The 22,891-nt window shown below is 40.7% G+C and overlaps 1 protein-coding gene across 7 annotated transcripts in view; it reads right to left on the reverse strand.

Annotated features, from left to right (window-relative positions):
* HDAC9 (histone deacetylase 9) overlaps positions 1-22,891 on the reverse strand; it is an 834,677-nt gene that overhangs the window by 628,837 nt on the left and 182,949 nt on the right. Inside the window, exon 1 of one of the 7 annotated variants that reach the window (XM_004582461.2) lies at positions 10,196-10,283. The exons of 5 other annotated variants lie outside the window; for them this stretch is intronic. In XM_004582461.2, coding sequence (XP_004582518.2) covers positions 10,196-10,211 — 16 coding nt within the window. In that variant the 5' untranslated portion in view covers positions 10,212-10,283. Of the gene's footprint in view, positions 1-10,195; positions 10,284-22,891 lie in introns of those variants that run through there. One more of the 7 variants, XM_058677965.1, reaches the window with a different exon arrangement.

The following is a 22,891-nucleotide window of genomic DNA, read 5'->3' on the forward strand; positions in this document are numbered from 1 at the left end:
GCCAAGAAATGCAGTACTTTAACCAATGAAGGCATTTCTTCTTTGACCAGTTTCTAGGTTGGAAAGGTCATTAGTAACCAAGATTCCTTTCACCTTGTTGCTCTAACATTTCTCAGAAAAGACTGCTATCAATATATGGTTGGAGCAAGATCAAAACCACATGAGGCTCAAGCTGGCAGGCTGGAGAGACCCCTTAAACTACAGATACAGAAGCAACACTCATTGCTCAAATTATATGTTGTAAGATGTATTTATTTTGCTTCAAATGTGGGGTAACAGGGTAGCACAAAGAGAGAAAGGGAAGCAGGGAGGGAGGGAGATGGAGAGAGAGACACACACACACAGGAAGGAGGGAGATGGGGACACATACACACACACACACAAAGAGAGAGAGAGAGAGAGACTGATCCTCCATCTACTGATTCACTTCCCACAGAGCTGCAACAGCCAGGGCTGGAGTCAGGTAAACCAGGACACTGGAACTTGATCCACACCTTCCACATGGATGGCAGGTGTCCAAGGACTTGGACACCTTAGCAGGGAGACAGACTAAAAACAGAGCAGGAAGAACTTGAACCAGTGCTATAGCATGGGATGCCATGGCTCACCTGCTGAGTCATACTGGCTGAGCCACACTGCTGACACTGTACAGCTTACATGCTACTGAAAAGAGCAAAGCCATTTAGCCACACCTCTCTTGAATGGAAACTGGAATTTACAACACCCCAAACTGGTCAGTCCTATGTTCAACTCCAGCTATATTTCCATTTTATTCTGGGGATTCATTTATCACAAGCTTAATAATTACAATAACCTGTATACTGGCTTTTCTATGAAAAGCTATCAATCTCTTAATGGCTTCTTTATGTTATTTTATCCAGCCAAATTCTGTGCTTTCTAGAAAGGGTATGAAAAGGGTAATTGACAAAATCACTCTTGACACTATCTATGTGGCAAATTAGGAACTAGAAAACAAAGTTTCTTAACTGAAGTCTTAAATCCTGGTAGCTGCTAAGTCAACTAGATAGAGAACCACAGAAAAAAAGGAACATGGAACCAAAGGTGTACACAACCAATACTTCCAGTGCTTTTATTAGTCCAAATAAATTATGAGTAAGCACTCATTCCCCCTCCAAGTGCAAGAGAGAGTGGGCACTCTCTATACTTTCTGGAAAGATAGCTCCCTGCATTATGTCAGACAGGAGAGATGAAGACACTGAGACTCACGAAAGTAAAGTGGACTTGTTTGCTAGAAAGGTAGGTATAGACACTCCATAACTTCCCACTAACATGTTACAAAGTAGACATCAAAGATGAAGAAACTTACATTTAAAAGTAAAGTCAGTTTGTAAACATCGCAAGGCTACTTCTACATAAAGCCCAAATTGTGCTGGTTTGCAAGGCCAATACTCTTTCTGCTAAGTCCCCACCTCGAGATATAACCACACCTTACACATTAGTGATATTTTTCTCTCATTTTGTAGCTGAAGTGACGCATCAAAAATACATTTGCCAAGAGAGCTCCCATTGGAACCGCAATTAGAAAACCATGCATATGGGCATGCGTCACAAGTGCCAATTAACTACATGAAATCAGCAACACTGAACCACAAACGCAAGCAAACAAGCAGACTAGGGAGTATTATTAATCTCCTGTAACTTTTCTGCCTAATTGCTAGGTAACTTACACTCTTAAATTCAAATGGTGAGATTCACAATCACCTACTCATGTGATTCTTAGTATCTCAAGCATTTTAGATTTTAGAGAACTGATCATGTGGCTTTGAAAGCTGACACTCCCTAAATATTTAACTGAATGACTGTCAAATGCACATGCACAGTAAAGACCAAGTTCAAAGATGCACACAAGATCCATTTCCTGAAATGCTGAACTCCTTGATGGAAGAGAAGGACTAGAACACATGGGTGATAAGACACTGTTATTTAACAAAGATAGATCATTGTGTACTGCACCCTTCATTTACTCTCATTATTAAGCCTAACATTTTTTTTTCTCAAACTGTTCCAGATGTACATGAACTTTTCTATCTGACTGTAAAAAATCAAATCATGTCACCACATTTCAAGGAAAAGAGATGCAATGACAACCAGACCAAGAACACAATCTGAGGAGTTACGCTGCTGGAAAAATGCCCTTACCAGTAGAGCGGGGTGTCGTTAAACACAGGACTAAATCTGAGGCAGGAGTAGTGGGGAAAAAAAAATCTATGCATTTTGAAATTTGATAGGTTCCATGATGCTGCTTGAAGAGATTACCTGACTCTGCAACACATTCCCCAAAGGTGCTCACAAAACGGAGAGAATATGTTACACTGAAATTGTCAGAACTTCTCTGAGTAGGTCAACTCCTGAAACAAAAAATGGCTTCATATTTTATGCAGTGTGACCGAAAAACAGTCACAGGAGCTATACATTCAAGGTGCTAGTCATTTTTAAATCATTTTTAAAAATCATGCTATTCTGCATAAACATTAAACACACTACTTTAAAGAAGGAGTGTCACACTCCTAAGGCGTTCTCACACTGTCACAACAACTGAATTTTTATTATATAGAGATCTTTATTCATTTGGTAACCAACTCTAGAAAAATTGAAACTCGAAGAGTTTTAACTAAGAGAAACTCTTCCCAGACTCTATGGAATTGCACCATTAAAATTAAAAATTAGAAATTAAAAAAAAAACTGTGAAGAAATGGGCAAAAAAAAAGAACAGATATTTTTCAAAAGAACAGATTCAAACGACTAATAGACATATGAAAAGATAATTTTTAATTTTAAATGTATAATGGGTTCAGTGTTTATTTTTATAATTTCTCCTATGGAAGTGTTAAAACAAGTGGCAGCTGTAGCATTTGACCAGAGTGTCGAAAATGACACATAAACCTTAAGACATCATCAATTAAATATCAAATTGCTTTGAAGTAAAAACTCCTTGTGAAAATCACCTCGAATAAGAAAAACGCAAAACTATAGGTTTTAACATTTCTAAGACTCTAAGATAAACATTAGAAAAACATGGTTCAGAAAAGAACAATATTCAGATCACCCTATTCCTTTACATCTGCCTTACACTTGCCATGGTACCCCGTTAGGCAGCGAAAACATCACCTGAAAAAGAACTGATTAGGCCAGTAACAGCATATTGTAAGTGCTGCTAATCATGCAAACTTCAGACATTAGCAGGAGCACCTAGCAGGACCCTGAAAAACATAACCAGCTTGGTAACATTGTAAATCTGGGTGTGAAGAAGAAAAAGCAGAGTGAAGCCTCTCAGGTGCTAGCTTTAACAAGCAGGTAATGGAGTTGTGGGACCCCCCCCTCCATGATTTTCCACATTTCCTGGACCACATTCTTAATTTGTGGATGAGGGCATACAGAATGGGAGCAGTAGATGGCAGAGTGGCGGCCCTAGAAAAGACGTTGGCTCATGTCCCACTTGCACAGGCAATGATGCCACTTGAAGCTCTTCAGAGAACTGAGCTCTTTTGCTTCAGGACTAAAACCTTGTTCCAAGCCCCATCAATAATCCCAGGCAGAGAAAGCACAAGAACAGAAATAAACAGGTATTGAATTTTAAAACAAAAGCGAGCAAATGGCTCATATGGGGTTTTCATCCCACTATGACCTATGGGAATTCCAAAAACTTAACACCCTTGGCAGTATATCCCTATGTTTCTTCCCTTGACATGGTTTCAACATATACCTTACACTGCAACATCTTACACCCACATTCCAGAGTCCACCATGTCAACTACAAGCCTGTCTTGAACTGTCCACAGAGAGCAAACTCTTAGTTGCCTTGCTACCATGTCAAACACAAGTTCAGGTTTTGAATTTGCTGCAAAGAATTTCCTGGAAGAGTCAACCTGACTCTGGATGCTTCCTGGCACCTGCCTCCTTCTGTGGCTCTGTGAACTAAGCCACTACGCTTCTGCTCCATGTGAAACACTGTCATCTTGATCTGGGGTGCCATTATTCCCTTTTAAAGTAATTAAACAGCAGGGGTAAGCCGGATTGAAGTCCCGAAGCCAGGACCCAAGCAAGGTCTTGGACACAGGTAGCAGGGATACAACCGCTTGAGCTGCCAGCTGCTGTCTCCAGGCTCTGTAGGAGACAGGGCTGGGATTTGAACCCAGGCACTCCTCCATGGTACAGGTGTCCCATGTTGAGCCTCAACAGCTGTACCAGACACCAATGCGTACATTACTTCTTTGTACACAGTGACAGACAGGAGGGACATCTACCACTCTCTCCTGGTGCCACTGCTACCATCCTGGGGGCCAAGCCAAACAGCCATGTGCCAGCATTTCTCAAAAAGTCACTGAATTTGATTTGGTTTTTCCACTTCTCTCCTTGACAATCTATTCTACAGAGGCATTTATCCTTTGGAATGTGCAAGTATGTATGCAGATTTTTTTAAATAAACAGGATTAAATTAAAATATTAATTCAAGAAACAGTAACAAAAATTCAGAATTGCATTAATTATGGTAAGTGATGGATTCATCAGAGAGGTTTTGCAATTAGTGGTTAAATTCAAATTATAAGTATCTAAAAGTTCATTATTATCAGGCAACCCAAATACGATATTAAATATATTAATCAATTTACAGTAAGTGAAAGTTTTTTTTATTTTTTGAAAGAAATCATACATCCTCACAGATTATAAGAATACAAATTGAACACATCTGTAAATGGTTTTTTTTTTAAAGATTTATTATTATTGGAAAGCCGGATATACAGAGAGGAGGAGAGACAGAGAGGAAGATCTTCCATCCGATGTTTCACTCCCCAAGTGAGCCGCAAGGGGCCGATGCACACCGATCCGAAGCCGGGAACCTGGAACCTCTTCCGGGTCTCCCACGAGGGTGCAGGGTCCCAAAGCTTTGGGCCGTCCTCGACTGCTTTCCCAGGCCACAAGCAGGGAGCTGGATGGGAAGTGGAGCTACCGGGATTAGAACCAGCGCCCATATGGGATCCCGGGGCTTTCAAGGCGAGGACTTTAGCCGCTAGGCCACGCCGCAGGGCCCCTGTAAATGGTTTTTTTAAATACTGAAACCTCTCCACAGAAATAACCTCTCATATATACACCATAACCTCTCATATATACCATGCATTCGGTTGTACTGGCTAAAGGATGAATGAATGACACTGAATAAATCATGAGTTTGTCAAAAAGAAACACCTTCCCTAATATTAACAGCAAAAGAACTAACTCCACACTAAGGCCCCAGTGCTAATGTAAAAAGTTCAACATTCTTTGGGGGAAAATCAACCTGTTTCTAAGCATCTACTGCAGATGCTCCTTATTCTTCAGAAACCATTCATGTGGATTCACGCTGTTTTATTTATTCACGTCTCTCTGCAAAGCAGACTAAAGGTGAAAACCAAATTCAAAGATCAGTTACTATGCAAACCTATTCACAGATCAAGAAAGACAGTAACTGATCTCCCACATGCCTACAGAAATATTCGAGAGAAGATGTACTATGGCTAATGCCTAATGCTGGGCAGTGAGCAGATCTGTATCAAAGTCTCATGCGGTTCACATCTTGCTACGGCTGACCTCATGACCCAAATCACTCTTTACTCTGAGAGTGGGCTGCAACAGTACAGGATGTTTCACAGTATCTCCTACCTCTTCCACCAGTTGCCACTGACACCTGCCCAACAGTTGTCAAAAAAAAAAAAAATCAACCAGATCTTCAGACATTGCCAAATCTGTCCTGGGTAGCAAAACTGTTGGGGATCTTGTTGCCCTACTGGCTGAGGACTGGTCTGTGTGAACACCACTCCCTTATGCTTCCCCCTGCAACACCACCCAGTGGCACTGACACTGAGAATCTAGGTACACAGAAAGTGCTGAGTTCAAATATTTTTCAGTTGAGACGAAACAAATTTAGATTGCACAGGTATACTACACAGCCATATGACAACATGAATAAACATACAATAATTATATACAACATATAATAATTAATTTACAAATACACTGCCACTTGAGGAAATAACATGACTTTTTCATAGTTTTTATATCTTCAATTAGTCAACAATAAAATTTACCACCCACAACGACATAATTTATTTTTCCCTATTTAGTTTATATCAGCAAGCTCCATGTTACTAATTCCATGACAATATTTGATCATTTATTAAATTTAGCATTTGCCATAGGTAACCTCTTGCTCCTTTTGAATACACTATATTCTCTTTTTAAAAACATTTATGTTGCTTATTTGAAAGGCATAGTGACAGAGGGAAGAAAAGCAGGCGCAGACACAGGGAGGAGAGAGGTTCCATTCACTCACTGGCTCCCCTGGTAGCCATAACTGCTGGAGATGAAGCTCAAGGTGGGAGCATCAATGGGTGGCCCCCAGGCAAGCAGGAACACAAGCACTTGAGTCATCTTCAACTGTGTCCCAGGCACATTTGAGATGAACAAGACTGGAGACAGAGCAACCAGGATTTGAACTGGCACTCCAACAGGGGATGCCAATGTCACCAAAGGCAGCTTACTCCACTGTTCCAGGCTCTTCTTTCACTCCATCTTCCTTTAAAAAAGGATAACACTAGGTTTTCCCCCTTGTCTTTGGCCACTATGTAGCCACATCTTTTCCCAGCTGCTTTTCCTCCACTTCTGAACTTTGGAATTTCTAGTGGCTGAGCACAGGACCCTGAGTCTTCCTCACTTCATACACTCTGCCTGCCATGGCTTCACATACCAACTGCCTGGCATATCCATTTGACTTGACATAGTCCCTTAAATATTCTAGAAGCTTTTTCCACTGGGATGTCCAAGCCCACACTTCTTCCACTTTGCCCCATCTTCGTATGTGACATCTCCATAGCTACAGCTGCTCATGCTACAGGATCCCAACTGGCACTTTCCTCACTGTCCTTCACACCCACTTCCTTCCTACATCCTCGTAATGGCTCGGGGTTTCTCTGACCACTGCCAATACCCACCCACTACCTTGTGCCTCATCCTGCGAGCTACCAATTTAATAGTCACGCTGCAACTAATTTCAAAACGCTATTTGGGTCATACAACCTGCTGCATAAGCCTTTAGACCACTTTGAATTGTACTTGAACAGTACACAGCTCCCTCCCATGACCTACTAGCTCTGTGCTACTGAATTACGCCAGTACCTCTGAGTAACCCTCCGCCCAGTTACAAGTTTCAACCTCTTAACTCAAAGAGGCCATTGTGTATTTTTAGTTTAGTAAATATTATCTGTAATAATATTTTCCAACAACAGTGTCAAGAAGACATTAACAAAGAATTAGGCTAGAAGATGTGGTAATATGAAGATGGTGTTGTTCAGTACTGTAGAGGGTGACCAAGTCCATCAGATATTACATAACTGCCCAAAGAATGGACATTAATAAGCCACAGGGCCTTTCTGAACTTGTTGGTAACCACAGAAAAAGGTACAAAGGTAAGACATGGAATTCTTAGTTTCTGAGTCATGAATGATAACATTCTTTGGTGGATAAATATGTTGGGAGGTGCATGGAACAGAGGATGGAATCATTTGGGGAAACTGTTGGCAGTACCAAAGTGCCTCTTGGCTTTCCCCAAGGCATTAGGTTCCAAGGACACTCTAGCAACGGCCCTGTCCAAAGCTCTCCATCACCTATAAGACTCAAACTCCCTTAGCCCCCTTCCTTCTCTACAAACAGAATACATACTTGCAAATCCCTTCCGATGTTGTTCCAGGTAAAGCTTGGTTGACTATCAAGATAAAGGAAATACTGTAGCCAATGAATGGAAAATAAAACAAAACTAAAAGACTACAGATTGTGTGTGTATCAGACTACCTGATAAAATACAAGACAGTCATTTAGGACTGTTTGCATTTTTAGCTCCAAATTCCAGAGTGTCCTCTTCAAAAAAAGGAAAAATTTTAGAGCACCATTGTTCTATTGGACAGAGAGAAAAATCTGCTAAGTTGTGAGATTAACCTTTCTCTTCATTCACACATTTGGTTCTATCTTTGTAGCTGCAGCGGAATCTAAAGGAAAAAGCACTGAGAGCCAACTGCAGGTTTCTAAAACGTCTGACTGTGCATGTCCCAGTTCTCAGTACCTCCCAGACGATTCAGCCAATTTTTATTTCTGCAGCACATCAGTGTTTATCATTTGTTTTACAACAGCACTGCATGTTCTCGAAAATTGACGTAGACAAATTTCACCCATCCTCTACAAAAGCTCAAGAGAGACAAATGGCCTTAAAAACAAAATCCACCACTGAGGCATGGTTAATTTACTAAAACAGCATTTCTTTTTTTACCCTCTCAGCTCAATATTTACTTGATTACAGCGGTAACTCCACCCCCACCCGCCTCTGGATTTGTCAAGATTTATGACAGATTTCCAGCTTGTAATTAGGCATTATGAAAATTCACTGTGGGAAAACTATTGCTAGACAAAAGCTTCCCCATTTGATGTGCTTTAAAGAAACGGTAATGGCTTTCTCCTTTAGGAAGGCCAAGAGCAAAATCATGGATGTGTTTTTGATTGCATAAATAGGTTTGCATAAAATCTGTCTCTCAAATACAAATGCTCTAAGTAGTGGCTAACGCAAACAGACTTGGAACAAAACCTGGGTTGTCTCGTTAGCTGTTGAATCAAAGGTGTGCCTCTTTATGCCTCAGTTTCCTTTTCTGTAAAGTGAAGAACTTAGTAAGTGCCCCGAACGGACACTTGGGGAGATAAAATGGGAAAACCACCTAGCACAGTGCCAGGCACACACTAAATGCCCCCAGCAAGTGGCACTTAGAACTACTTGAGTAATAACATAGAGAAGGAATAAGAGAGGGCCTCTCTTCTTCATTTGTTGAAAACCTTGGGATTTCACCATTCTCACAAGTAATGAAGAGTATCTGGAAGCTTCAAGTTCTGGAAGAAAAGTGTAGGCATGCCTTGAGACCTCTCAGGGGGAAGGGTTTGAGCCCTCCAGGTTTAGAAGAGCTGCCGACATGAAACCACAAGCTTCTCGCAAGGATTAGGAAGCCAAAGACTCTTCCTTCACACACGTTCAGAGAGCACAGCCCAATCTCTACTCCCTCATGCTGAGGCAGAAGCTAGGACAAGGTCTGACACGGGTGTTTTTCAGAACTCTTTTTCAAGAGACCTCCACGGAGATTCTCTCTGGTCTTGTACCACCAAATCATCAGGAGAAAAGGCAGTGTTAAAAGACAATCAAATGCATTCAGACACCAGACATGGTTCTCAAGTCCCAGCCTTACGACCAGTCCGTGGCGGTGGGGGTCATGCCCGCAAATATTCACTATGTTCCCTGAGTTTCCACAATTCTCACACACATGCTCATGTGAGGTATAAAATGCTTAAGGAACTTCCCCCAGAGAGACTGCATTGTAACAGAACCAATAAATGGCACCGGACAGCCTAGTTTTGGAGCCCACGATATTACCGCTGTCCCCTATCCTGTTCCCACTGGTACAAGTATTACTGGAAACACAGTCTTGCTTTCTATAGCTCATAATTCAATTTTCTGCAATAATATTTCTCTGAAACCTAAATTACTGAGCTGGTATGAACCTTAGGGCAATCTCCGACCTCTTCCAATTAAGGCTCACAATGGGCACATTTCAAACTACTGCAACTCAGTGCAAGTGAGGCGTAAATAAAATCCACGCAGGGCCCAGAGCTCATGAACGTGAAGCTGTGTCCCTGCTGGGTCGGGAACCCCCATACTCCTCACTCTGCTTGCGCTTGTGTTTGATATTTTCCACATCCCAGTTACAAGTGAGAAAACGCTCAGTTCTAAGGAAGACAGCTGAAGACCTTAAGCTGCCCCTGAATGCAGAGCGAAATGCAGGCTCAGCAGACAACACCTCTGTGAGCAATTGCAGTCTGAATATTCAGATCAGAGGATCCAGGAATGTGCTTCTCAAAACGCTTACTCATTCTAGAGCCTCCTTACCCACCCCCCCTTGTATCTTCATCTTCTGTGTCTGGCACAAGCAAGGCATTCCTGGAGTTGCATTTTCTGCTACTGCTGTTATGGTTGGGAAGCTTTTCGTTCTCCTGCTGGTAACAAGTCCAGTGCTCCACAGCCTACAAACTTCTTAGGACCATCTGCAGAGTCCAACAGCAAAACTTTCACCCAAAGATCCTTATCTTAAAAGAGTAAAAGAAAGAAACTTACCCGTTCTGTTATGCATTCCCTCTTGGCCAACGCGTGCTGTGGTTTCAAACACTAGCCCAGTTCTTCTGAACTTTTCTGTATCCGTTATAATATTAAAGAGCCACAAGGAAGGGAAGTGGTTAGTCAACTTGCTAATTTTATCAGTCCCTCCCACTGGTTAAATAGTACCTGATGCTACAGAAGCAAAATCACTTTTCCAGCTCATTTCCCTGCTATTTCCCGAGTGTATAACAACAGCATAACTCAGAGAGGAGAGTGATTGTGTCTAGTCTCTAGCAGAAGACACTTAAGGAATGAAGAGCTTTATGACTATTAATAAGAAGCAGAATAGCCTACAGAAATCAGTGTTTCAACGAAATGAGGGGGAGGGAGACAGGCAGTGTCTGTCAGCTCCTTGGAGCTCAGTTTTGGGTGGGAAGGGGAGTGTTCTTAATGCAATCAGAGGATGAGTGGGAAGTGGCTGGCGCTTCATCTGTTGATAAATTATTCTGCCCTGGAATGGAGCCAGGTTACTGGATTTAGAAATTTCCATAACGTGGGGCCCTGGCTCAGATAACTCTGTTTCCCTGGAACTTCGTGATTAAAACACAAGACAAAGCAGAAAATACGTGTGCCTCTGGATGAGAGGAAAAAATCAGCATCCTCTGACCTGTTTCTGGGGTGTAAAGCATTCTGAAGAAGAAGAAAATGTACATAGATTTCAATGGAACACATGCTTCTGTGGTTGCTTGAACTCCAAATATTACCACATATAAAACCCTGTCTCCCCAGATCATGCAATCTTCTAAGCACTTGAATTAAATCTGAAATACCCACTCTGATGTACATATCCCACCATACCTGAAGATTGTGGCAATAAAAACAAAAAATGTCTGAAGAGTTATTCTTCATTCACAGGAGGGGATGGTTTCACAAAAGAGATGGCTTTGCAAACCTGTGGCTACTGCTGATCCTCTGTTGCTCTTCCCTGCTTAGTAACCCCGCTCCTCAGTTCTAGACTACTCACCTAATAACACACCGAAAAAAAAAAACCACTTTGGAGGGTCACTGCATTTCTTTTCTGCATCCTGAAGTCAAGTTTCTGACTAGCTCTAGAAGTACACACTTCCGAACTGAAACACAAGCTCCTGAAGAGCAACAGGTGCGTGATTCTCTGCGCTGATTCGAGTTTACAAAGAGAACAAATACATCAACATTTTACAAGAACGGCCCTGTGCCTGCAGGCCCCCTCACTTCTGTAGCTTTTGTGAAAGAAGAGGAACAGACAGAGTTCTAGTAAAACAAGAAGGAGGGGAAAAATGAGCAAGACAGATGTCTTCTGTGCTCTCACCTCTGAAAGAACTTTTCAAGAACTTTGGGCCTCTAGGGTCAGAGGCATCTGCTCCTCTCCTTCCAGAAGCCTCACTCCCCTATTCAAACCGACCCTCTTGCCCCTTCCTGCAATGATAGAGCACATTTCAGCATACTTGTAATCCACCCATTAGATCTTTCTTCTCTTTCCAACCATTTGGTCATCTGCAACGGCAGAAACCAGGCAAAGGCTGTTTGCATTCTGAGTTTACAACCTTTTTTTTTTGACAGGCAGATAAGCTAAAAGATACACAGACACCTTCCACTGATTCACTCCTCAATCACCAGCAACAGCCATGGCTGGCTCGGCTGAAGCCAGGAACTCAATTCAGGTCTCCCACATGGGTTCAGGAGCATGAGTACTTGAGCTACCTGAGAAGGTTCGTATGAGAAGGAAACCACCAGAATCACAGGGGGAGCAGGGCCAGAACTGAGCCCAAGCATTCAGACATGTAATGCGAGCATCTTAACGTCTGTCCTGCAAAGACCTGCTTTTGAAGCAAGTTATTTAATGTAACACCTGCTTCATCAGTCTAAAATGAAACTCACAGATTCACCAACTCGATATTGCATTCATCTATAAAGCAAGCAAGTGCTTCCAGGCATGAGCTCGGACCAGGCCTCCGAGATTCACCCTGCCACTTGTGAGTAAGCCTGCAAAGAGTTCGGTTCCATGCTGAAAGTGGAAAGATGAAATGACTGGAGGGTTGACCAGCAGACCAGGGTGATACCAGGAGCCAAGCACTCGATCTGGGTCTTTCACATGGGTTGCAGGAACCCAAGTACTTGGACCATCATCTGCTGTTTTTCTACGTGCACTGGTAGGACACCAGATCACAAGTGGAGCGGCCAGTACTTGAACTGGCACTCAGATGTGGGATGTTGCCAGTAATAAATAGCTTAAGCTGCTTTTTCATCACACGGGCCCCTAAAATCAACAGTTTTAAAAGACTGTCAAACATCCTTCAGAAATACAAAACCTTTGGGTTGAAAATCTTCTGCTCCGGATACTAATTGTTCAATGAAACACTTTGTAATGAGATTAACAAAATATGCAATTTCAAATATGTAGTATTTAGAGCAAAAAGCAAAAAACCAGGCATGCTGATCCCATTTCTTAAAACAACTACTTATAAATTCTATACAATCATCTCTAAAGGACCTACTCATGCATTTTCAGAAACTTTCTTTGAAAATGTCATTTTTTTCACATTTCTTTTTATTTCTGACATAGTTTAAGTTTTCTAAAATGATTTTACCATATTATATAGCTAGAAATTCACGGTGGCAAGTTTTACATTCTGCACATTAAATTAGGGACACTCTTTGGACCCATTCAGGTTTGGGCAACAGTTAAAATGGACAGGCATATGAAATTGATTCCAAATCTTCATTTCTGCTCTATCTCGAGCACTAAATACCAGAAGTAAGAGTTACAGTTGAGGAGGGGCAGCACCATAGGGTAGTAAGCTAAGCTTCTTTCTGCAGTGCTGACATCCCATTTGGGCACAGGTTCGTGTCCCAGCAGCTCCATTTTTTTTTAATCACATACTTTAATAGGCACCGGGGTCTCCCTTTTCCCTCCTCAAATTCCCTCCTCTCCCCACTACTCTTCCCTCCAGTCTTACAATGGGTGTCTCTTGTGAATTTTCACAAATCCATCATGCTGCCACTGAAGTGTCTCTCAACAATGTGAGAGATTATTAGCCATATTGCTGTGAGTCCATCCTTATACTACATGCATGGGGACATACTGCTCTCTGTTTCCACCTATGAACATAATAATTTCTGCTACACTTCCATTATGTATCCCCTTAAGTGCAGTCTACCATGGGGAGAAAAAATAGTCAACCTTCATCCCCATGAAGTTAACGAATACGTAACAAATCTATCATTGTGACGCTAGGGCAGTGAAAAAGAGTGTCCAATATCTTCATGTAGGAATAAATGCCAGCGTGTGTCCCGTATGGCACTAATGCAGGTACAGTAAGGACTAGATCATCGTCACGTATGGGCAGGAGCAATAACACCGATAAAGGGGACATTGGCATCTCAGGTGAGGACAAGCAATCAGTCTCTTACGGATGATTGATCAATGGATTGCATCACAAGATCTTATTATGAAAGGTACAAATAACTAGGAGCTACAATAAGGTAAAATCCATAGATTTGACATAATATTATCTTATATTACAGCAAGCAAACATATGATATGTGACCTTTGGAATTAACTCATTTCCATTAGCATAATGGTCTCCAGTTTGACCCATGTGACCACAAACAGCTATATTTCATTTTTTAGAATAGCTGACTAGTATTTCATAGAGTAGATGAACCATGGGCATTTAGGTTGCGTCCATGTTTTAGCGATTATTGATTGCAACAGTTCTACTTCTGATCCCACTCCCTGTTTATGGCCTAAGAGAGCAGTGGAGGATAAAGAAAGTCCTTGGGCCCCTGTGGGGGACCTGGAAGAAGCTCCTGGCTCCTGGCTTCCTCAGTTTCCTATCTGGTCATTTCAGCCTTTTGGGGAGTGAATCAGCTGACGTAAAACCTCTCTGTCTCTTCTTCACTTTGTAACTCTTTCAAATAAAGACAAAATAAATCTTAAAATAGTTAAAAATCAGAAGAGGGATGTGCCCAAGTAATAGGATTCACTTTCTTGGGACAAGAACAAAAACTCAGCACAATTCACAGCAAACACTCAAAAAACTGTGCATCAATGAAAATGACCAGGATTTCCAAAGAATAATAGTCAAAAATTCCCTATGACCTAAATAATAATAGTAATAAAGTTAACCTTGAAAATTAAGGTGCTTAAGTAATTACCCTTTTCCTATTTACCAAATTAATATTAGAAGCTGAGTCATGTTTGAATTCCATAAAATAACTTTATTAACTTCCTCCACAGCTTAAAAACACTTCATAAAATCTTTCTTCTTATAATCCCAGCTTTATCCTGAATGCTAATGAAGACTTAAATCATATTTTATTCCTGTAAATGATTCTCACCCCCCCACCCAAATAGAAAGATTTAATTAGGAATGTTTCAAAGCTGGCTGTCCTCGGTGCCAAAAATGATGTCCTGAAAAACAAGCTTTCATTTTGCAGAATCACACAAATATACGCAGGAAGGATACTCACAATATAACTACAACATACCAAGAATTCAGCGACGACAACTGATTCACCGCAATGTGCCACCAGAATGTATGGAAAAGAACTTTTTAGAATCATGACAATGCACATGGAAGAGAGAAACCAACGTGTTCTTATTTTATTTTCTTGTCTTTGTAAGAAATGCAGACATGCTTGGTGCTTAGTTGAGAGGAAATTCACTCTTTTCCTGTCTCAAATTATAGGATAATTGAAGCCCGAGTTCTAAATACTCTTTCATGTTTATTCATTTCAATTCTGTACAAACTAATTAGTTCGTGAGCCCAATCCTTCCTTCCTTGCAGTTGTGTCTGAATTGTGATTACAAAAGCAGATGTTGGCCCTTTGGAAATGTGTCCCTTCGACCTTGTTGGGGAACCTGAGGTAAACTAACGACCAGTTTCCCAGCATAAAAGGGGATATGAGAATCTCAGTATCATGGTAACGCATCTTCCAGAAGAAAGCATCCCAAACTTAATCTTCTCAGTTGTTTCACGAAACTTGCAGCTAAGGTGATGTTAAGCACACAATATTATTATTATTATTACTATTATTATTATTGACAGATATTCAAATAAACCTGAAAACTTCCCATTGTAACATAAAATTTCCAATTACTGAAAGAACATTCCTATATATGAGTATAGTGTTCCTTAGTAAAATATAATACATAATCTTCAACTTCTCTGCTAGTTACATAAATGCAAATGATGCTATATTAACATCTGTACCTATCAGTTGATGCTAGCAGTATAGAATGACAAGCATCTGATGAAAAAAACATTTGTGGAAGGAATGCAACTTGGAACATTTTTCCTAGGGAAGCAGGGAAGTGGTCAGAGAAAATCAACAATCCTCTAAAGAGTTCACACTCTCAGGGTGTGTTTCCAGGAATCATTTAGAAAGGAAAAAGAAATTAAAAATGAGCATGATGATTTATGCAAATGAAGTTCCATCACATTATTACTTCAAAATGCCACTGAACAACTGGGAATAGCCTCTTTGGCCCAGGTAAATTGATGATCTATGAAGCGCTATAACATATAGTTGTATAAATCACAATACTGGAAAAAATGCTCATGAGGCAACATTAAGGAAAACAAAATACCACAACGTCCAATATATTTTGATGGAAATTTGGGAAAATGTGCACATGCCATTCACACCCTCACATACTTTACACACTGAATTTTCCCACACATTCCATAGAAAATGTATCAAAAGAAACAGCATGTATGCAAAAATATGTTCTCTGCTGTCCTTTGGTCCAGAATTTCATTTTATTTTTCAATTTGGCATTCTGAATTTTTATTCTTTCTTTAAGATTTTAAGGCAGATCAGAGTAACAGAGAGAAGGAGAGACAGGGCAAGACCTTCCATTCTCCGCCTTATTCCCCAAGTGGCCACAATAGCCAGAGTGCAGCGATCCAAAGCCAGGCACCAGGGACTGCTTCTGGCTCTCCCACACAGGTACAGCGTCCCAAGACTTTTTGGGCCAGCCTCTATTGCTTTCCCAGGCCATAAGCAGAGAGCTGGATGGGAAGTGGAGCAGCTGGGATACGAACCAGCACCCATATGGGATCCTGACTCGTAGGGAGGGGAGGATCAGCCAGTGGAGCCATCGTGCTGGATCAGCATTTCTACTCGTTCATAAAATGAACCCTCCCTGGCAAGCCAGATTTAAAGTGAAATCAACCTCATGCTAATATGAAAACAACTATCAACTGGTCATCATTTTAGTCATTCAACTAAAATTTTGATTAAGTTCAAAACCGAGAATTAAAAACTACTTCCAGTATATTGCAAAATAAGTAAGAAAAATTCTTGGCCTAAAGCAATAGTAACAATGAGTTCCTTACCAAGCTAAAGAATAAGGGGAAAATAAATTTACCTTTACGTAGTCTCTATAACACCAGATACTTGACAAAGTTGAACTCAATTTATTATCATGAGGTTAAGCTTTCTTACATATATTTTCAATACTGGGGGATTAATTTATACAAAGATCAGATAAATGATCCATGGTGTCATACTTGCCGAATTAAAATCTGGAATTAGTTGCACTTGTTGCACCTGATGCTAATGACAAAATCAGTATTTAACACCACACAAAGACATTGTTTTTGGAATCAAGAGAGTTCACCTCTGCTGGTCTTCAAATTACTGAATGCTTAAAATCTTCAAGGATCATGAAATAAATGAGATTAAGAATTATAGTATAATTTGTTTCTGTAGGTATAGTGATGAAAGATGAAAACAAGACAAACACACAACAAAGCCCATGCGTTCTGAAACAAAAATTAGGACATAAGATCTGAACATAACAAAGGAAAGAAGCCCCAGATTTCATGGCATCACCATAAGCCCAGTGTTTAATGGGGGAAGAAAGGGGTTGTGTGTATAATGAGAGAGTGAGAATAAGAGAAGGAGAGACAAAGTATGTAGGGAACCTTTTAAACAGCCCTGAAAGTGATCAGTTTATTTTGGTGCAAGAAGTTTTAAAAGTCATGTACATATCTTCAAAAGGTACAGAAAAAAAAAGTCATACCATAAAAAAAACTAAAAGATTTTTCAAGGAACATTTTATTATTATTATTACTATTATTATTACTATTTTCAAATTACAGAAAAACAGGGAGAGACAAAAAAGGGATTTTTCCATCTGTTGGTTCACTCCCCAAATGGTAGCAACAGCAGGGACTGGCCCAGGAGGAAGCCAGGAGCCAAGAACAAGGATCCAGGAACTAAGACTCCCATGTAGACGGGAGGTGGGGGCAGAACTTGGGGCATATTCTACTGCTTTTCCAAGAACATCAGCAGGGAGTTTGCCTTGAAGCAGAGATGCCAGGCCATTAACTGGGACCCATATGAAAAGCCAGGACTGCCAAGAGCTGGTATTTTCCTGGAATGATGCTTACTCTGTGCATAAAAATAAATCTCATACTGTTCTCCAAAAAAAAGAAAGGCCAGGACTGTAGGCAGAAGTTTAACAGATTGTGCCACCACTATTGGCCCCCTCTTGGAATGTTTTAGGATATTTATTTGCTTGAGAGGCACAGGGAGAAAGAGGGGGGCGGACAAGAAAACTCCTAACCACTGGTTCATTCGCCAAATGGCCCACAACAGCGGCCACTGGCCAGAACCAAGGCCAGAAAAAGGGAATTCAATCCTAGTATCCTACACAGATAGCAGGGACCCACTAACATGAGCCATTGCTGCTTCCCAGGGTTTGCATTGGCAGGGAGCTGAAGTGAGGAGCTGCAGCCAAAATCCAGATAACCTAGGTACTCTGAAGTGGGACAAGAAGGTCTATGCCCTGACTACTGGGCCAAACACCTGCTCTCCACAAATCTTTGGAGTAACCTTCCACATCTGTATGTGTTTAAACATGCACCATAGGCATCTTCTATAACAAAAAGATTATTAGTTACCTTTATTAATGTTATTTAAAGTGCATTTATTTGAAAGGCAGTCATAAGGAGAGATGGATATAGGCAGAAGTTCTATCCCCATTCCCATATGGCCACAATGACTTGGCATGGGCCAAATAAGATGAAAGCCAGGACCTGGAACTCAATCCTGATCTCTCACATGGGTGACAGAGGTCTGGAATTCCTACAGGATGCCACAGCTATTTAATGTGGCATGCCCCAACAGTAGCCCCATTTTAATGACTTCAAAGGGAAAGTTTAAATTATTATGGAAATAACATAATGTTAAAATTAAATAAGAAAAAAATGACAAAAACTGAGTCCAGCACCATTTGGGCACTTCCTTGAGAAATACCCATGATACAGATTCACTAACTACATAGATCTAGGAACAGGAGAAATTTATGCTCATAATTTCACCATTGATCAAGTGAGGTTTATAATTCCTATTCCACAGACTTGCTCTGAACATTGAATAAGTAAGGCTGCCAGTATAAACAGCCTTTGCATGGTGACCAGTACACTGTAAATAAGCAAGGGTATGTGCAAATAATGCAATACATGATAAACAATATTCAAAATATTTTCTTATCTTAACTCTAGGAGTACAACATACAATGACTGTGTGTTTCCTATAGTATCTTCTAAGGTAGCTGTATACTCATTTTTGTTCCTTTCTCTCAAAGCTTTTTCTATGTAGCTTTCAAAAATCCTTCTAAGATCCCTAATTCTATTGAATCAAGAATAAAATGCACACTTAGTTCCAGGCAAACCATTGTTCTACAGAAGCCCTTCAATGTTTAATTACTCCTTCTTCCCTCTGCAGCTCACAGTTATTCTCTGATTTTTAATCTTGAAAGCCAGTCAAGGTACATTATTTATGTTACATTCAATAGGGAAAAGAGGAAGAAAGGGGACTTTATTCAGGACACTAACGCTAACCTTGAAATGTTATTTTCTGAACATTTGTTCTGCTCACTGAGCAAATTTTAGTCTTCAAGTCAGATGTCTAAATACAGTGCTTGAGCTCTGCTTAAAGGCTAAAAATACAGCCTTCTGCACAAGGTAATGGTTACAATGGAAGGTGTTTAGAAGGTGGCTCAAGAGAAACGAAGGTAACTGAGCTTTAGCCACAGACTTTAGGTAGAAGAATTTCTCATGCTGAAGCTTTGGAGTCCAATTTAAGGCTATTCTTCTCTGAATCACATTTTACTTGGGGAAAAAAAAAATCAATTAAGAATATGGATGCTGCAAATCCTTCGCCAGTTTCTCAATTTTGATCAGCTGAAGACAAGTTATGGAATCCTTTTTCAACTGCTCTCAATCTCTATGGCAGAGTACCCTTAAATCCTGCCGCAAGAAGCACAGAAGCCTGAACGGGCAGACTTATGACAAAGCCCTAGCGATATTTTTCTTACCTTGCAAAAAGACTATGAATGTCAGCCCAAACAGGAGTCTCGAGTCTCAGTAGCAGCAAATACAACAAAGCCGAACCAAGTACTTATGATCCTCCAGGAAGCAAACCGCACTGCCTGACCCTACTTTTCAAGACACACACTAGACCCTGTGCCTCTTTGGAGCTCTCACTTCGTGCCCACCAGGTGCAAAGCATCAAGAAGACGGAATAACACAAAGGTTTGTATTGTGTAATCTTGACACTCTTCAAAGAGTCTCTGAGGCTCCTTGAAGTTTCACATTATTCCTTCTACGAGATGGGAAAAATACTGAGAGAAGACAGGTAGATAACAGCCCTTGATAAAAACGTTGGTGTGCTCATAATTAAATGATCTTTTATAGACAACTAAAGGAAGGATAAGATTTCACGAGATTGCTCTGTTAGCCACATACTCCCTTTAAATATTCACTATAAAAGTTTCAAGTGTTTATCCTTTTTCAATTCTTAATTTCAGTGCCAAGAAACCTGACAAAGGTAGCTCCTTAAATATATTTTCATTTCCTTTTAAGGTTTTTTGTTATTTTTAAGGCTAACTCAGAGCTATTTTCTTAAAGCTCTAAGAATTCCCCTTTCAACACTCAGAATTCCCCTTTCAACACTAGAGAGGAGATAAGTGAAAAATGATCTCATAATACCTTAATAAAATTTTCATGCAAGAAATAATATTTGGCCAATTTACACAAAGTGCATAAATCAGGTCTTTGTAAAATTAGTTTCCAGGCAACATCTGTCCTTATCAAAAGTACAGACTGGAGATCCCGAGGACCTGTTTGATAAGCTTTTTGCTCCCCCTTCACCATCCTCTTGACCATCCACTTCATTTTCACTGGGCAGAAAGAAATTAGAATAGGAAAATTCTCATCCAATCACGTATTTACTCTTTAGTAAGAACATGGGTAGATTAGTGGTGTAAAATCTAGGTAGGTAGTGAGATCTGTATCTGGACTGCGCAGTATCAAGTACCTTTAACACTAGCAGACTACAATCAACCCTCCCTATGTAAATAAGCTTCTATTGCTCCTTGGATTGCTGGGGTTGAGGGGAAGTTTAGCTGTGCATTACAGAATAAGGAACTGAATCTCATGCATGCCTGGGACTGCAGTTCAATGCCTTTCAGATTCCTTATTTGAACTTCATGCAGAATACTGTGCAGCCTCCAAACTTCCACATACATGTTTCTGAGTTTCCAGAATCTGAGTTTCATGACTCCCATAGCACATACACCTCTTGCTATGGGGTTAAATATTCAATTGGTGGAAAAAAAATCAGTTTCCCTTTTGAATGACTAAACACCTCTTCATACCTTTCAAAGTGACCTTTTAAAATCAAATGTGAAATTCATAAAAGATTATGCCGCCCCTCTCAGGCACATATTCACAATGTCCTGGGGGCATTCATTTCAGCATGGAAAATTCCTGATGTTTTAAAAGTCAATTTAGAACTGAAAAAAAAATTGCTTAAGAAATAACTACATCTTATAGAATTTTAAGTACTTCTCTTTTACCATGTTACATAAAAGGCGTGTCTAAATTTAGACATATGTAGATAAACATGCTGATCCCCAAAAAACCCTAGACCACAGACATTCTAGGGAAAAGTCTGTATTATATTAAACATGAAACTCCATTTCCTTGTTTTGAGTTATTGGTGCTGCTGTGGCCACAGCACAATAAAGAACTTTGTTGCACTCTCAGCAGAGCTATTTATATTATTTAACCTCTTTCCAGGGAGTTCTTCCTCAACCATGTCTTTCCATTATCTTAATAAAGCAGTCCATTCAAAGGTTTTTTTTTCCAATCATTGCTAAATGTGAAAAAAAAATTACATTCAACTGTTTAGGCAGATACCAGGCATGAGGCTAACCTCTTAAAGGTTACTCAAAAGTTACTTAACGAAATACCCATTTTACATAATGGGTTTTGATTTGAAAACAAAAGGACAACTTCCCGCAGCTGAACAAAGTGGTATATAATCGCTAAGTGTCCAGAAAATGGAGCAAGATATCCAGCAGTGGGAAACAGTGAAGTATAACATGCAAAACTCTTCAAAGAGGAAGACATTTCTAGCAAAGTTCAAAATGCTGTCCCTTGTTAGTCATGCAACACTGCAAGCCAGGTCAAAGTTTCGATGTCACCTACAGAGGCAAGTGCAATGACAGGACCAGTCCAATGGAGGACCAGCTTACCAGCTGTCGAAAGTCCTCCACTAAGAAACTTCTTTAGCACTTCTCCATGACAGATCAATCAAGTCTAGAAAGGAGATAATCAATTTGATTTAAATTTCCTACACATCAGTTAACCAGCTAACCACTTGCTTGGACCAACGAGACTTTTTCACAAAATCTTCGCAACCTGGTCATTGAAATTAACTTCCGGATCTGGAAATTAATCAAGACACATTTTTTTTTTAAAGAAAATCTGTTAGGAAACATGAAAAAAATGCGTTAGGAAAAAGGACTACCAGCAAGTCTTTTTTTCGATGACTAGGAATGTCTGGGTGGGGAACAGTGTACCAAGCAAGATGTGGAAGACGGCCAGGTAAAAATAATCGAAAGTAATAGAAGCGATATCATGTTACGGGATAAATAAAAAGCCAGCTTTTTCACATTCATCATTTGCTACATGCCTAGTACTCCAGGTGTAATTCCTCATCTCTCCCCAGCAGGACCAGATGCTTCACTCTGGCACACAGGGGCACTTCACGCTCTACCTCTCTGCCCCGCGACCCTTTCTTCTTCGCTGAAGAGCTCACACTCCCCTTCTCACGTGGGTGAGTCGTCCTTGGTGCCATCTCAGTCGCTTACCCTGTGTCTTCTTCCAAGCCTTGCTCCTTCAGCACCACAGGCCCCCATTCCTGCTCTAAGTCCACTCATGGGTCATTAGCAAGGGGCCCTTTGTCCCCTTCCCACCCCTCCTGGGGCTTCCTCACAGGCCACACTCCACAGAAAAACAATTCATTCATCTTTGAATCACCATTTTTATTTTTAGCATGTTAGTGTGGCTACCGAACAACTGGTGACATCAAAATAAGTTGGAAATTATTAATACTGAAAAAAACTACAACGTGTGTGGGACCAGTGGCTAATGCCTCACCTTTCACTCATCGGCATCCCATATGGGCTCTGGTCAATGTCCTGGCTACTCCACCCCCATCCTGCTTGTGGTCTGGGAAAGCAGTCAAGGATGGCCCAAGGCTTTGGGATCCTGTACCTGCGTGGGAGACCTGGAAGAAGATCCTGGCTTTGGATTGGCTCAGCTCTGGCTATTGTGGCCACTTGGGGAGTAAGCCAGCAGACAGATTCAT

This window comes from Ochotona princeps, chromosome 20 (genome assembly GCF_030435755.1).
Source record: "Ochotona princeps isolate mOchPri1 chromosome 20, mOchPri1.hap1, whole genome shotgun sequence".
Classification (NCBI taxonomy): Eukaryota; Metazoa; Chordata; class Mammalia; order Lagomorpha; family Ochotonidae; genus Ochotona; species Ochotona princeps.